The 13702-nt window shown below is 41.1% G+C and overlaps 1 protein-coding gene across 3 annotated transcripts in view; it reads left to right on the forward strand.

The window, feature by feature from the left end:
• Positions 1–13702, forward strand: part of PHF20 (PHD finger protein 20) — a 144374-nt gene that overhangs the window by 53550 nt on the left and 77122 nt on the right. For all 3 annotated transcript variants that reach the window (XM_046679353.1, XM_046679354.1, XM_046679352.1), the window contains 3 exons: positions 1551–1722; positions 3111–3195; positions 10968–11047. In XM_046679353.1, coding sequence (XP_046535309.1) covers positions 1551–1722; positions 3111–3195; positions 10968–11047 — 337 coding nt within the window. The remainder of the gene's footprint in view (positions 1–1550; positions 1723–3110; positions 3196–10967; positions 11048–13702) is intronic.

Here is a 13702-nt window from a genome sequence, read left to right on the forward strand (position 1 = left end):
GGCCAGCCCTGTGGCCAAGTGGTTACGTTTGCGCGCTCCACTTCGGTGGCCCAGGGTTTCACTGGTTCGGATCCTGGGCACGGACATGGCACCACTCGTTGGGCCACGCTGAGGCAGTGTCCCACATGCCACAACCAGAAGGACCCACAACTAGAATATACCACTATGTACTGGGGGGATTTGGGGAGAAAAAGCAGAAAAAAAAAAAAAAGATTGGCAACAGTTGTTAGCTCAGGTGCCAGTCTTTAAAAAAAAAAAAGTATGCTGCAAAAAGTCTCTCTCCCACTCCTCCCCCCTCCCCCCCCCCCACCCAGTTCCCCTTTTGTATCAGTCAGGTTTAAATGCTGGAAACAGAAACTGTTCTGTGTACTTTAATGACAAAAGGATTTAACACAAGGAATTGGGTACTTACAAAGTTGTTGGAAGGGTTGGAGGAGTGGGACTCAGGGGGCTGCTCTTAGAGTATCCATTCACCACTGGAGCTATCGTCTGGAGGTTAGGAAGTCACTACTGCCACTGCCACCCTCACCATTGCTGCTTGATACTCAGGAAGCCAGTGACTAGGTGTTAGACCCTTGCTACTGCAGACCAGCACATTAGTATCACCTGGGGGCTTATTTCAAGCTCTTATGCCCTGACTCCACCTACTGAATCAGAATTTGCGTTTTAACAAGATCCCCTGATGATGTGCATTACATGAAAGGTTGAGAGGCCCTGCACTGGAGCGCTGGGTCTGGCCACCACAGTTGCCTCCAAACCCACAGATCTCCATCACCTTGATTGCCAACTGTGTGGAAGACAGGGAAATGTAGTTGTTGGTTTTCCCAGCTCTCAGTCTAGAAAGAGGGTGGAATGGAGATTGAAAGAGCCTCTCTACCGAACTGACCATACTTCTACAAGTAACCATTGTTAGTTTCCTGTGTATCTTTCCAGATATGTAAACATACATGAATATATATTCTTTTTCATCTTTAAAAAAAATAAACAATAGCTTACCATACACAGTGTTCTGCACCTTGCTGTTTTCATTTAACAGTTCGTTTTGAGAGAGCTTTCCGTATCGTGACATAGAACCATCTTGTTCTTTTTAATAACTGCATGATATTTCCCTATATGGATTACAAAATTCTTAAGATTGAGACCATGTAATATAATTTGGGTTGCATAGTCATTCTAATTTATTGGCACATGTAAAATCTAATCTAGTTGTTAAATGTTTGCTTCCTGCCTCTTTTGTGCTCAGGTCTTGTGTATATCTCATGTTGTTTAAATTGCACTACAACCCAGTGTGTTGGGTATCCTTCCTCTACTTTACATGAGGGAACTCAGGCTCTGAGTTCTTAAACTAAGGAGTATCCAGGTTGGGATTTGAACCTCAAGTTTGTTAGCCTCTGTAATTTGTGATTTGACACAATTACACAGAGCTTCTAAGTGGTAGGCTTTATTTGGTACTTTGGTAACCTACTCCTTTGGGAAGAGGTTTGGAAGGGGGTACCATCTTGGATATTTTGGTAGTTATTAAAGGTACTTCAATTTTTTTTCTGATTCAGGTATCCAGCTCACATAGAAGACATTGACTACGAAGAAGGAAAAGTACTCATCCATTTCAAGCGTTGGAACCATCGTTACGATGAGTGGTTCTGCTGGGACAGTCCTTATTTACGCCCTTTAGAGAAAATACAGCTGAGGAAAGAGGGCTTACATGAAGAGGAAGGATCTTCTGTGAGTAACAAATCTGGAAAGTTCTGTAATGAGCTGGGTCAGCCATTGGGTACTTGATGTTCCAGCCTTTGATGTTCAGTGTGAAAGTCAGTAGCAGCTGGGGACCAATCCTTATTTAGGCCTGTAGTTGCAACCCTGAGATCTTCATGGCACATGGGGCTCTTGAAGAATCCCAGGTGTCATCTGTTTGTATGATGTGATTGACGTGACAGCTCGTAAACTAACTTGGTTAAGACTGCATTTGTGATGAACAGGGACCTTTTCTCTCTCTTTACTCCACTGTATCCCTTTAGATCATTTATTAAGTTCATCTGCTGTTTGATCATTTATTAAGCAATCATTCCATGTGGAGCTCTGTGCTAGCCTCATCTCAAGGTCTTTTAGAAGCACTTGAAAAACTTGGAATTGATTGGACGGTATTCCTTTTTTCTAAATTTCATCACTATGCCTGGAGCTTTTACTGACTTGAGAATGAAGGATGAAGTATTAGTTTTGAGTTTTTTGAACAGGCATTGTGACATCTATAGAGATCTTGCTGCCTTTGGTTCTGATTCAGCCCTGGATTCTGTTTTCCATTTTAACCCTGACCAGGGACCTTGAACTCTCACTAGCTTGTTTTTTTGTTTTCAATTTAGGATTGTTCACTATTGTCCAATTTGATTGCTCAGTATTCATTCTACAAAATGTATCAATGCAGACTGTGTGCTAGGAAAACCGTATGAAATATTAAAGGTGAATGGGTGCTCCCTTTGGCAAAAGACCCTTTAAAAGTGTGAGTGGCATTAGGTGGTATGGATGCTGCTTCCCTCAAGATGAAATAGCCTCCTTCTTCCAGTTTGTATACTGGGTGTGTTCCCTGGTGGTCCTGGGCTCTTAGATTCACTTTCAGGGACAGAGAAGGGTTATCATTAGTGCTCTGCTGTGCCTGCCAACACCTCCTAGGATGGAAAAATTGTGTGTCCAGCCCTTTTGTTTTGACTCTCAGTTGTTTTTTTTTTTTTTTGAGGAAGATTAGCCCTGAGTTAACATCTGCCACCAATCCTCTTCTTTTTGCTGAGGAAGCCTGGCCCTGAGCTCACATCCGTGCCCATCTTCCTCTATATGTGGGACGCCTGCCACAGCATGGCCTGACAAGTGACACCATGTCCGCACCCGGGATCCGAACCAGCGAACCTTGGGCCGCCAAAGCGGAACGTGCGCACTTAACTGCTGCGCCACTGGGCCGGCCCCTGACTCCCAGTTCTGAATAGCAGAAACATCTTCCTCCATCCCAGTAGCCCTCTCTCCTTCCCATTCTTGTCACTTCTAGCCACTTCTATGAATTCTGGTACTGTGTGTGTCTAATGAAATTGGTAACAGGATCTTTTTTGTTTTTAACTGTTTTTTAGGAATTCCAGATAAATGAGCAAGTCCTTGCTTGCTGGTCTGATTGTCGTTTCTATCCAGCCAAAGTCACTGCTGTTAACAAGGATGGTAAGGCATTTGAGTTGTAATTGTTTTTACTCATGACTTAGGGGGTAGTTTGTAATATTAGAGTTTGATAATATATTTTCAGTATGTATTTATTGCCTAGGAATCCTCTCTTCAAGTTAATCACTATGTCAGGAGGTAGGAAGAAATTATAAATGATGAGAAAGCTAGGTTAAGAAGGGGCATTTGATTCTTTGCTTTCTAAATTTTAGTCATTGTTTTCTAAAACAGTCGTGGTGCTTCTCTCACTCTGCTGGGAAGTGTGCAGGTTCTTGCTGTCTAGGAGTTCTTAATATAATTGATGAAATAAGCCCTTAATATTCCTTTTACTTCCTTGTTAATATGCTAGAAATGAAGTGAACACTAACAAACATTTCTTTAAAATGTGCTGTATGGATGTAGAGTCATTGAGGGTGGTCTGTAATGTCAGAGTTGCTAGTTGCAATTGGGGCACTGGGATTTAGAGCACTGAGTGGGATGCCTTTGCCAGAGTTTAGATGTGAGGAGTCAGGACAGGAATGTGACCGACAGAGGCTCATTTTGCTAGTACAAAGGCAAGAGGAAGGTTGTGAAGATAATATGTATGGTCAGCATTCTGATACTCAGAGAACAAACTCTGGTCCAAATGATACCTTTTTTTAGCATTTTCTACCAGGATGTTTGTGGTATGTTCATGGTCTCTGCAGTGAATGTTTAGGGCAATCAAACCTCTTGTACTACTGTTAGGGGTGACTATAAAGCCAGGTTGACTTTTCATTCAATGAAGTTATTCATGTATTTATTCAGTGCTCTGCCAGATGCTGGACCTTGGGCTGACCAAGAAGTTTTGTCTGAGAATGATTTGAAATGCTGAGAAATGAACATACATTTGCATGTAGAGCATACATTAGTGTCTCTATCGCTGCATTCACCCTGCCCCCATGCTGTCAGCTGTTGGACCAGTGTGAGTTAACACATGGAGGTTAATTCACGTACCAGATGCAGGTTATTCTTAAAGCACAGTTCTCTTGCCTCAGGCCTTGAGAGCAAAGTTGTATCTTCTAAGTTGTCTAAGCGGTTACTGATCCTCCAGTTCATGGTTGGTTAAGTCTTTTTGGATAGTTCCTTTTTTCCCTAAATTACTTTTATAAGCTTGTGTTCGAAATAAAATCCTGTTACTACTTTTTATATGTATCACATTAACCTAATCACTTATTTTAAAGGAGAGCTTACATGTTATTAAACTGCCTCAAGTCCTTTTAGTAAAATACATAGTTTACTTTTTCAGAGTCATATTTTCGAGATTAGTAATTTTTTCTGCTCTTACTGGATTTAAATCATATGATATGAAATACAGTGTTCTTCATGTACATAGACATGTTCCTGAAAGCCTGTTAGGTTGATTTGTGCTGATGAAGTCATATTTTCCCCCTGAATAATACCCTTTGAAGGTGTGCTCTCTTGGGGAAATGGCTGCCCCTTAGATCAAATGACAGTTATGGGTAGTAATGTGGGTAACTGTAGATAAAGGAGGTAGCAGAGAGGAAATAACATTTCACTTTTATTTCAGTGATGTCCCAAAGTCACATGGAGGACAGAAATGGGGCAGTGGGGATTGGATGAGAGGGTGGCAAAGGAGGAGAAGATTGAGGGAGAGCAGTTTGGGGAGCCCTGGGAGCTGTCTCATAGAGGAGTGGGGGATATGTCTTGACAAAGGCAGTAAAGGCTTAGAAACCTACTGTGTTTGCATCTGATATCTGCAGAGCCCAGAGCTTCACATCATGGATTTAAAACAAACAAAGCATCCTCATGTAGTTGAAGGCAAAGTGAGGTAAGTGCTGAGATAGAGGCACCAGGAGGAGGTAGGGCAGGAGCAGAATGGTACAGATAAATCATAAGGGGATGGAGGAGGCACCCTGTCTGCAGTTACTGGGTTTTTTGTGGGGGTGGGTCTGAAATCTTTTGAAATAATCATTTAAAGACTAAAAGTCATTGGCCACATTATTGGCCATAGTTAAGGTTTTTAAATGTCTCTTAAACTGGGCCAACCAGAGCTTTGCAAGTTGTTTCAAAAAACCTTTTCAGTTTATTTCCTCCATAAGCTAAAATTATAGGAGGGAAGAGTCTTGAGGTAATGGTTTTCCTAAAATGGTCTTTTACTGCCCAAGTGCGTTGGTTCTGTAAGTTCCAAATTCTGTTCCATGAATTTTAGTTAGTTGAAGGACATTGAAAATGAGTGGAGATTTCTGCCAGAATGTGTTTTCCCCAGAGTTTTTGGGTCTGGAGTCCTGTACTATGCTGCTACCCATCTTGGTTCTTGAGACTAATTGGAAGGGGGAGGAGAGAAAAAGGACATGCGGGAGGGGAAATCCTGAAAGTTAGTGGAATGGCTGGGTAGTATTATTGCCACATCTTGGATTGTGAAGGAAAGCTAGCCTTTGTGGGAACTCAGATCTGTGCTGATTTTGAGATGAGATAATGACTCTTAGGTGCTGCCTTTGGGTTGGATTTTATCCATGGGAGCTGGTGAGCAGTTTCTAGTTCATCATGATTCATTCCAATAATTGCACAATTGGGAGGGACGATGCTGGACTCTTTTCCCTGGTATTTTCTGCCCTGCCTCAGTTTCCTCTGTAGCAGGGGCCACCACAGCTTTATGGCGCTATGAGGAGAAGCTCTGCTGGCAAGGGGCCCCTTAATTTCCTGTAAAAGTCATTCTGTCTTGTTGGTGCTGCTAGAAGGAGGCCGTGGATATAGTGAAGTCACACCCTGTAAATTCATCTTTGGAAGGCTTGGTCTGATCTTCTCACTACTCTTAACCTCCCTGGTTTTCCTGCGGCTGAGCATTGACTGAACAGGCTGGTGGGTGGGGCCTCTAGCCAGAGTGGAAAGCAGTGGCTGTTGGCATTAGGAGTCTGGTATGATTGAATCTCAACTAAATAGCAACTTTAGAGTTTCTTAAGGGAGTTATTTAGTACTTGGAAACTGGAGAGGAAAATGCCATGTAATTTAGCCCTTTTCACCTGGAATGGTTCTTTAGCAATGGCAACGAAGTTTACGTTTAGTGTAAACTTATTTAGTGTGAAGGCAGACATACCTGGTAGCCTTGTTAGACACTTCGTGTGTTTTGGAGTGAAAGATAGGATTCTGCTTCCAGGGAATCTTTGTTCAGAAGCCATCTCTGGTGAGTTGACCTTGGCTCTTTGCTGGGGTTGCTCGGCTCCCGTTTTCTACACCAGGGATAACAGAGCTACTTGTCTGTCAGGACTTTGTGCCCCCAGTTGTGGACCACTTTGCTCTTGCAAGGCATTCTCTCTGGGGGAAACTGAAAGTAGGTTTGCATTTACAACAAAATGAGGAATTGTTCCTTCCTGTTGATCTGTAGTTCTTTAAGTTGAGTGACCAGGTGAACCAGGTCCCTGTTCCTTAAAATTATGCATACTCTGAGGTCACATGCTCCCTTTCCCCAGGTTCAGTCTCTTTGGCCCAGTGCCTGAAGTCTGCATTTATAACAGGAGATTCTATGGAAATGATCTTATTTCCAGAATCTCGGGTTGAAGCATTTACTATTTTTTGTTTTCTTCACGCTGTAACTGATTCTACATTTGAAATGTGAGGATGTTGGGATTATGTGAACAGCTTTGCACAGAGCTAAAAGGAAGATTTAGGCCCACACATGGAGGTGCTAGCTTGGCTCTTATCTTCTCTGGAGGGGGAGGGGTTGGTGCTTCCTTTTTAAATAAGTGACTTGGTGGATGATAATAATTAGAGCCACTTATCAATTCCTTGTTCTGTGACAGTCGCTTTGCTAGCAGTTTCCATATTTTATCTTATTTAGTCTTTGCACAGCCATAGAAAGGTTGTTTCTGTCAACCGAGCCTTATTTTACAGATGAGGAACTAAGGTCACAGGAAAAACTGCTTGAGGTTACAGAGCACATACATAACTAGTAGAGCTGAGATCTGAAGGGAAGTCTGTGGGGTTCCAAAGTTACTGAACTGCAGTTCCCACAGTTCCAGGCTGCCTCTCTGGAGCAGGGTTTTCCTAAAACGGCAGGAGTTGTCATTTAGGGCCATGGGTTTACTGGGTGATTGTGTGCTTATGTGTGTATGTGTATGCATGCCTGATATGATGGTAGGGTGAGTGTAGATGGCCTATACTTTCTGGAGCCTGGTGGTGTCTTGAGAGCCCTGATTGGGAGACAGGTTCTGGTCCTATTCCCTACTCAGTGATTATAGGCAATTCACTGCCTTTGTTCTGGACTAATTTGAGCAGTTAGAAATCAGGAAAGAAATTGGAATAGATGAGCATTTTTTGAAATTGTTGGCTGCAGAACCTAAGCCCATTATGTAAAATTGCTGAGAGGAAAAAGACTTAGGGGGAAGGGAAGGTATGCCTGCAGACATGTGCATATCCCTCTGTGCAGCCCCTGAGGCACATTTGTGGAAACCTGAGGACTTTTAAACCATGTTTGAAAACTTTGAGTCTCCTATCCATGGCATTCTGGAGTTCTCTGTCTCCTGGAGAATGAGTGGGATAGAGAAAGGGCGCTGGAGTCACATTTATGGTCGATTTCAAGAGCAGCAGGAGTCTGTCTTCTGCAGAGTCACCTGTGTATCCCTGTTTCTTTGGTCCTAGAGAAGAGGAGCTTGCTGGGCAACTCCAGTCTTGTTCCTACATCCCTTCTGCCATTACTGACTGCTGTAAGGTCGTCTGATATGCTGAGTTCTTAACCCCTAGAGGGGCGAGGCCAGGAAGCTTGTTTCACCTGGCACTGTAAGGACAGGGGCTTCTTACAGGAGCCTGAGGTAGGTGGCCTTTGTGTCAAAGATGCACTTATTTGAATTCTGTCATTTACATGTTATTTGTGGCCATGGGAGAGCTCTATTTTCAGTCACCCATGAGAGGATTTCATGGGAAGACATTCTTTTAGTTATACGTGAAAGCATTAAAGTAGATTTGGGGCTTCTCTCCAGAAGTGGGTCTAGGCCACTGTTACCCATGGGATGTGTTGTTTTGTTCCCTCTGATTTATTGAAGCCCAAGTTAGGCTGTGTGCATGATCAAGGGAGAAAGTTTCAAGATGATCCTTTGTAGTCCTTTGGAAGCAAAAAGGGTCAGGGCTGGGATATTGCTATCTAAGGACAGTGGTCCCTCAGCAACTTTGGCCATAGGTTGGGTCATTTTAGAGTGGCCAGGGGTGCTCTGGGTCTGTCTTTTGGACTTTAGGCTGAGGGACTTGAGGTATAGGCAGTGTGGGGTGGTGGGAGAAGAATTGGTCAGAGGTCAGCAGACAGCCTTGGGTTCTAATCCTAGCTCTGTTTTAGACTTACCATGGAACTCGGGCATAACCCTTCATCTAAGGCCTCCTTTTTGAGCCTGCCGTCAGGAGTAAGCTTCAAAATTGACCTCAAATAGCTGAAAATGTTGGACTATTGGGTAGCATTAGTCAATGTTGTCCGTCTAGATGTTCAAAATGTGTGTAAAAATGGATAGTTTTCGTTGTGATGTAACTGATGCTGAACTTTCTTTGTTGATAAAATAGTTGAAAGTATAGCTTGGATGGCTTGTTGGCTTACTTAATATTTAAGATTTCATGAGAATTGGGTTTTTAAAGCCTCCATCTCCTACTCCCATCCTCAGGCTGGCCAGAACTGCACCATAGTTGCTTGAAAAGGGTCTGTTAAGAGTTCCATAGCATTGCTTATCATTGATCCCTTGCTTGCCAGCACCCTCACAGGAGAGACAGAAAGACAGGAACCCAGATCTTTGATTTAACTACTCATCAGTCATTGCTGAGCTGCCTTAAGTAGAATCCTTTATCATGACCTGTCATCTAATTGCTTGTTTTAACCAACCAGTCAGTATAACTATATATCCTGCCTTGTTTGCTAGCCACTTTCTTTGTGTATTGGTGACACTTGTGACAGATAGTCACTTTTATTTTGTAATTACCAGGAGTAAAGATCAGTGGGTAATTACTAATTGTCTACAGTGGTGGTTCTTAGACTCTAGCGTTCACTACAATCACCTGAAAGACTTGTTAAAACACACAGAAGTGTTTTGTTTGTTTGTTTTGCTGAGGAAGATTTGCCCTGAGCTAACATCTGTGCCAATCTTCCTCTATTTTGTATGTGGGTCGCCACCACAGCATGGCTGCCAATGAGTTGTGTAGGTCCACCCCTGGGCACTGAACCCAGGCCGCCAAAGTGTAATACACCGAACTTAACCACTAGGCCATGGTTTGGCCCCAAACACAGAGAGTTTTTGATTCAGTAAATCGGGGGTGGGGCTCACAACTTGCATTTCTAGCAAGTTCCCAGGAATTACTGATACTGCTGATCTAGGGACCACATTTTGAGAAGCACTGGTCTAGGTTGAGCCAAGTGCTGTGTGAGAGAGAAACTCTGGCCTTGGAAAGCCTGCCTTCCATTTGGGATCTGCCTTCTATGTGAAGTAGACCAAAGTGTGAGGCTCTGCAGGCCAGGTGCCAACTGAGTCTTTGAGAAGGTCAGAGCAAGGAGAAATCTCCCGCAGGTAGGAAGTCAGGAAGCTTTTACAGAACTATTGTGGTCATTTGAGCTGGGTGCTTAAGAATCAATGAGTGGCACATTTCAGGCAGGAAAACACTTTGATAAAGATGTGGAGGTGGGAATATCGCAAGGCAGTTTCAGTGGGTGGCAACTGGCTAATCATTTTGAATTGGTGGATATTGTATGCTGGTAATAAGAAGTGAAGTTTGGAAGATAATTGGGCTCAGATTGCATTGGACTTTGAACACTAGAGAGGGAGGCTTTCAATAGAGGTGGCTAGCCATTGACAGGATCCTACTTAGGACTGGAGGAGAGGTGGGGAGGCGGTGGAGAGATGAATGTATAAGAAGGAGGTAACCAGCTAGAAAGTCTTAACTTTCTTATTGCATTCTTCTGTTCCCAGCCCTTGGGATATTTTTTTTCTTTTCATGGTGGGTGGGAAATCAGTTCTGGAAACTGACCATGTTTACCAACAGTAAACCCATTACATGATTATCTGTGATTCTTTTTTTTTAATCCCTGGGACAAAAAAAGGGGACGTGGGTGGGTTCTAAGATGCCAAAGTTTGAAAGTATTGATTTGGGTGCAGCTAATGAGAACTTTTCTAGTTGGATGCTTTATTTGGGAAGATAGATTATTTGGATTTCCGGCTTCAGTTTTTTAGCAGAGAGGGATTTTTGTTGGACATTTTTTTCTGATGGAATAAAACTGACAATGTAGCAGGCACATTTAGTGTTTTGGCCAAGTGTCTATTTTTAAATATTGTAATGTGAAGGTATAGATTTTGAGATTAATGTGACCTCTAAAAAAAATGATACCTTTTACAGACAGTCATGTTTCTTCCCAAATTAAAAGATATTACTACCCGTAACTAAGCCCAGAAAATAAAGCTTAAATGATGAAAATTAATAATTCACCAAGAAATAAATGTCTACATTTTCCTCACATTCTTAATCGTTTTACTATTCTTTGTTCTTGATCTAAATTCAGTGCAAGTTTTTTTATTTTAATGAAGGATCATAAAAATGAGTTATTTTTTGATGGATTTTGATTTATATAGATAAAAAGATTTGTATAGATAAAAAGAAAGGCAAGCATACTACTGTCTTGGATATAAGTTAGACTGAATGTGATTCTTAAGTAATTTTTTAATTCCCGTAAGTTTATTATTGTGATTGGAACTGCCTTGTGTTTATACTTTGAAAAGTTTTCTTGCTTTCATGAAAACTGTAAGTTAAAATCATGATATCTTCTTGAATTTTAGGTACTTACACTGTGAAATTTTATGATGGAGTAATTCAGACTGTCAAACATATTCATGTCAAAGCTTTTTCCAAAGATCAGGTGAGAAATGTGGTTTTGTGCTTTATGGTATGAATAATGCTAACATTGTAGTTTTGTTTCTCGAATAAAGACATTACATTTGTTTATGATGGCAAAGTCTTTATTTCCTCCATCTGACATGATTTCCCCAGAAAGCAGTATACAAGTTTTCAGGAATTGTGAATATTTGTCTCTCTCTGCCATTTCCTTTTAACACAGATTCTTCTTTTCAAAAGTACCAAATGCTTGGATACTATTACCTATTAACTGTTTTCCTCATCTTTTATCAAAAGTGTCAGGTTATTCTTTTTTCTCTCTCCCTGTGCCCCGCCCCCAGAGCTGTTACCCATCACAAGGAACTTGCTGAAATGCTTGAGGAGATCTAGAGGATGTTTTCTTTTCATCGAACTTTGTCCTTCAGGTCAGGATCCTGACTTGATGGTTACAGAGCTACATTTTGGTGTGGATTTGCCAATCACTTGCACTAGATGTGCTTCGGTTGAAAATTTTGTTTCCTTTTGTCCCAGTCACCATGCATGTGTTTGCCTGAGCACAGGACCTGAGTTTTGATACTAGAAATACGGTGCACACGGATAGGATCATCTAGAGGTGTTGCCTACTTTCTTCGTGATTTTTTTCCCCCTTTGGTCTTTTTCATGTTTATGTCTTAATCAAATAGTTGAGAGGAAAGAGAGATCAAAATTTGGATATTGATTTTTTAAAAAAAATTCTAATTGTTACTAATTTTTGCTCACCTCTTTGGGTGATTGTTGATGTGATAGTATTGGTGACACTGGAACCTGTTATTTCCTTTATGATGATCAAATGCTTCCACTTATCACAGATTTTGGTAAATTCTTCTCTACATACATTTAGCAATTTCAAAGGATTATGGCATATGATATCTCTAAAGGTAGCCTCAAGAACATTTTTGTCTTTTGCTGGTTTTCCTCTTCAGAAAATTGACAAAATTACAAAGATTTAGCCCTGAAGATGTTTTCCTTTGATCATTTACCCCTCCAGCATCTAAGGAGCTGCACAGTACTCTCAAACATTATTTTTGCCTTAAATTTGGCAATTTTTTTGTGAGTTTATGGAATGAGTTAATACAGATAGAGGACCATATTAAGAACTTTTCCAGAACTGTCAGATTGTATCCAAAACCTCCCCAAATGGATGTCTGGGGCTGCAGATAACGAACCTTCAACTGTTTACTCTGCTGTGCTCAGTAATCGGATCGATAGCACTCCTGGTGCTTTGGCTTGGAGATGGGCACCTTACCCGGTGTGGATTTGTGGGTGATTCAGTTCTCACTTCCCAGCTGCCTCTGAGTGTCTTGCCTCATCTCGGACCTGCAGGTGGTCAAGCACGGGCCCATGGCTCCTGTTTGCTTGTCTTTCTTTTCCAAGAGGGTATAGTGATTTTTGGATAAATGACTTCTCAGCTCCCTTCAACCCTAATAGTCTAGGATTCTGTAATAGCCACTTACAAAGCAAAACTTCTTAAAAAAATATGTCACACAATTGTTAAAGCATTTTTCATATAGAATAGATTGAGTTTTTTTGTAGGACCACACTGCCCTAAATATTTTGATAATCTATATTTTAGGAGCATTTATCTTTTTTTGAAGTTAAAAAACAATACATATTTGCTGCAGAAAATTTGGAAAGTACAGAAAAGCACAAAGAAAGTAAAAACTATATAATTCTGTCATCTAAATACAATTGCTCTTAACATTTTGATGTATATCCTTTTGTGTTTTTTGTTAAGTATTTATGAATATATATTTCTTTTCAAAATTGGAGTCCTGTAGTGTATTACTATTCTATAACTTGCTCCTTTCTTTTAACAAAATGACATTTTCCTAAGTTCCTAATACTGTGTGAGAATATGGCTTTTAATGGCTATATAGTATTCTGTAATGTAGATGCAACCCTACTTTGTGTAACCAATTCCCTCATGACCATTTAAGGATATTTGTAAATCTGAGCGCACAAGCCTTATTTTTCTCTTAGCAGATCTCATTTCTAGGAATTTGTTCTAATTCAAAAGCATAAACTTTTAAGTCTTTTGACCCAAATTGCCAACACACTTCTTTCCCCGCTTTACCCCTAGATGGTTGCAGTTTATATTGCTGCCAGCAGTTACTGAGGAGTGCTTTTTCTCAAACCTGGCTACTTTCAGAAAATTTTTGGGACTTGAAAAAATATTTCTTTCTAGGCTCTAACTACATGGATTCTCCTTATTTATTATTTTCCCCTATGGGACAAATTAAACTTGCACTCAGTGAGTATTTATGCACTCCTTTCTGCTTCTGGCAAAGATGTATACGCTTGGTGTGCACTAGGTGCTGGGGATCCCATATGAACGTGATATGATGGTCTCTGCTCTTCTCTTGAGATCTTAGAAGAGAGATACATACACAAATAAACTTAGCTGTAAACTCCAGAACTTTCAGAGCTGGCTTTATTATGTGATGGTCATACTAGGACATGAGATTTTTAGGATGAGTTTTAAAGAAAGTAATTTAGAAGGAAAGTAACCAAGAAGCAGTACTTCCTCCTAATGGACAAAAACTCAGTAGCTAGTAACAAAGTAGTTGGCTTGTTGGACTGAGCACAGCCTGTACTCAGCAGAGGAAGCAAAGACCTTGTTTCTGGGTTGGAAAATTTTTAC

This window comes from Equus quagga, chromosome 12, assembly GCF_021613505.1.
Source record: "Equus quagga isolate Etosha38 chromosome 12, UCLA_HA_Equagga_1.0, whole genome shotgun sequence".
Lineage (NCBI taxonomy): Eukaryota > Metazoa > Chordata > Mammalia > Perissodactyla > Equidae > Equus > Equus quagga.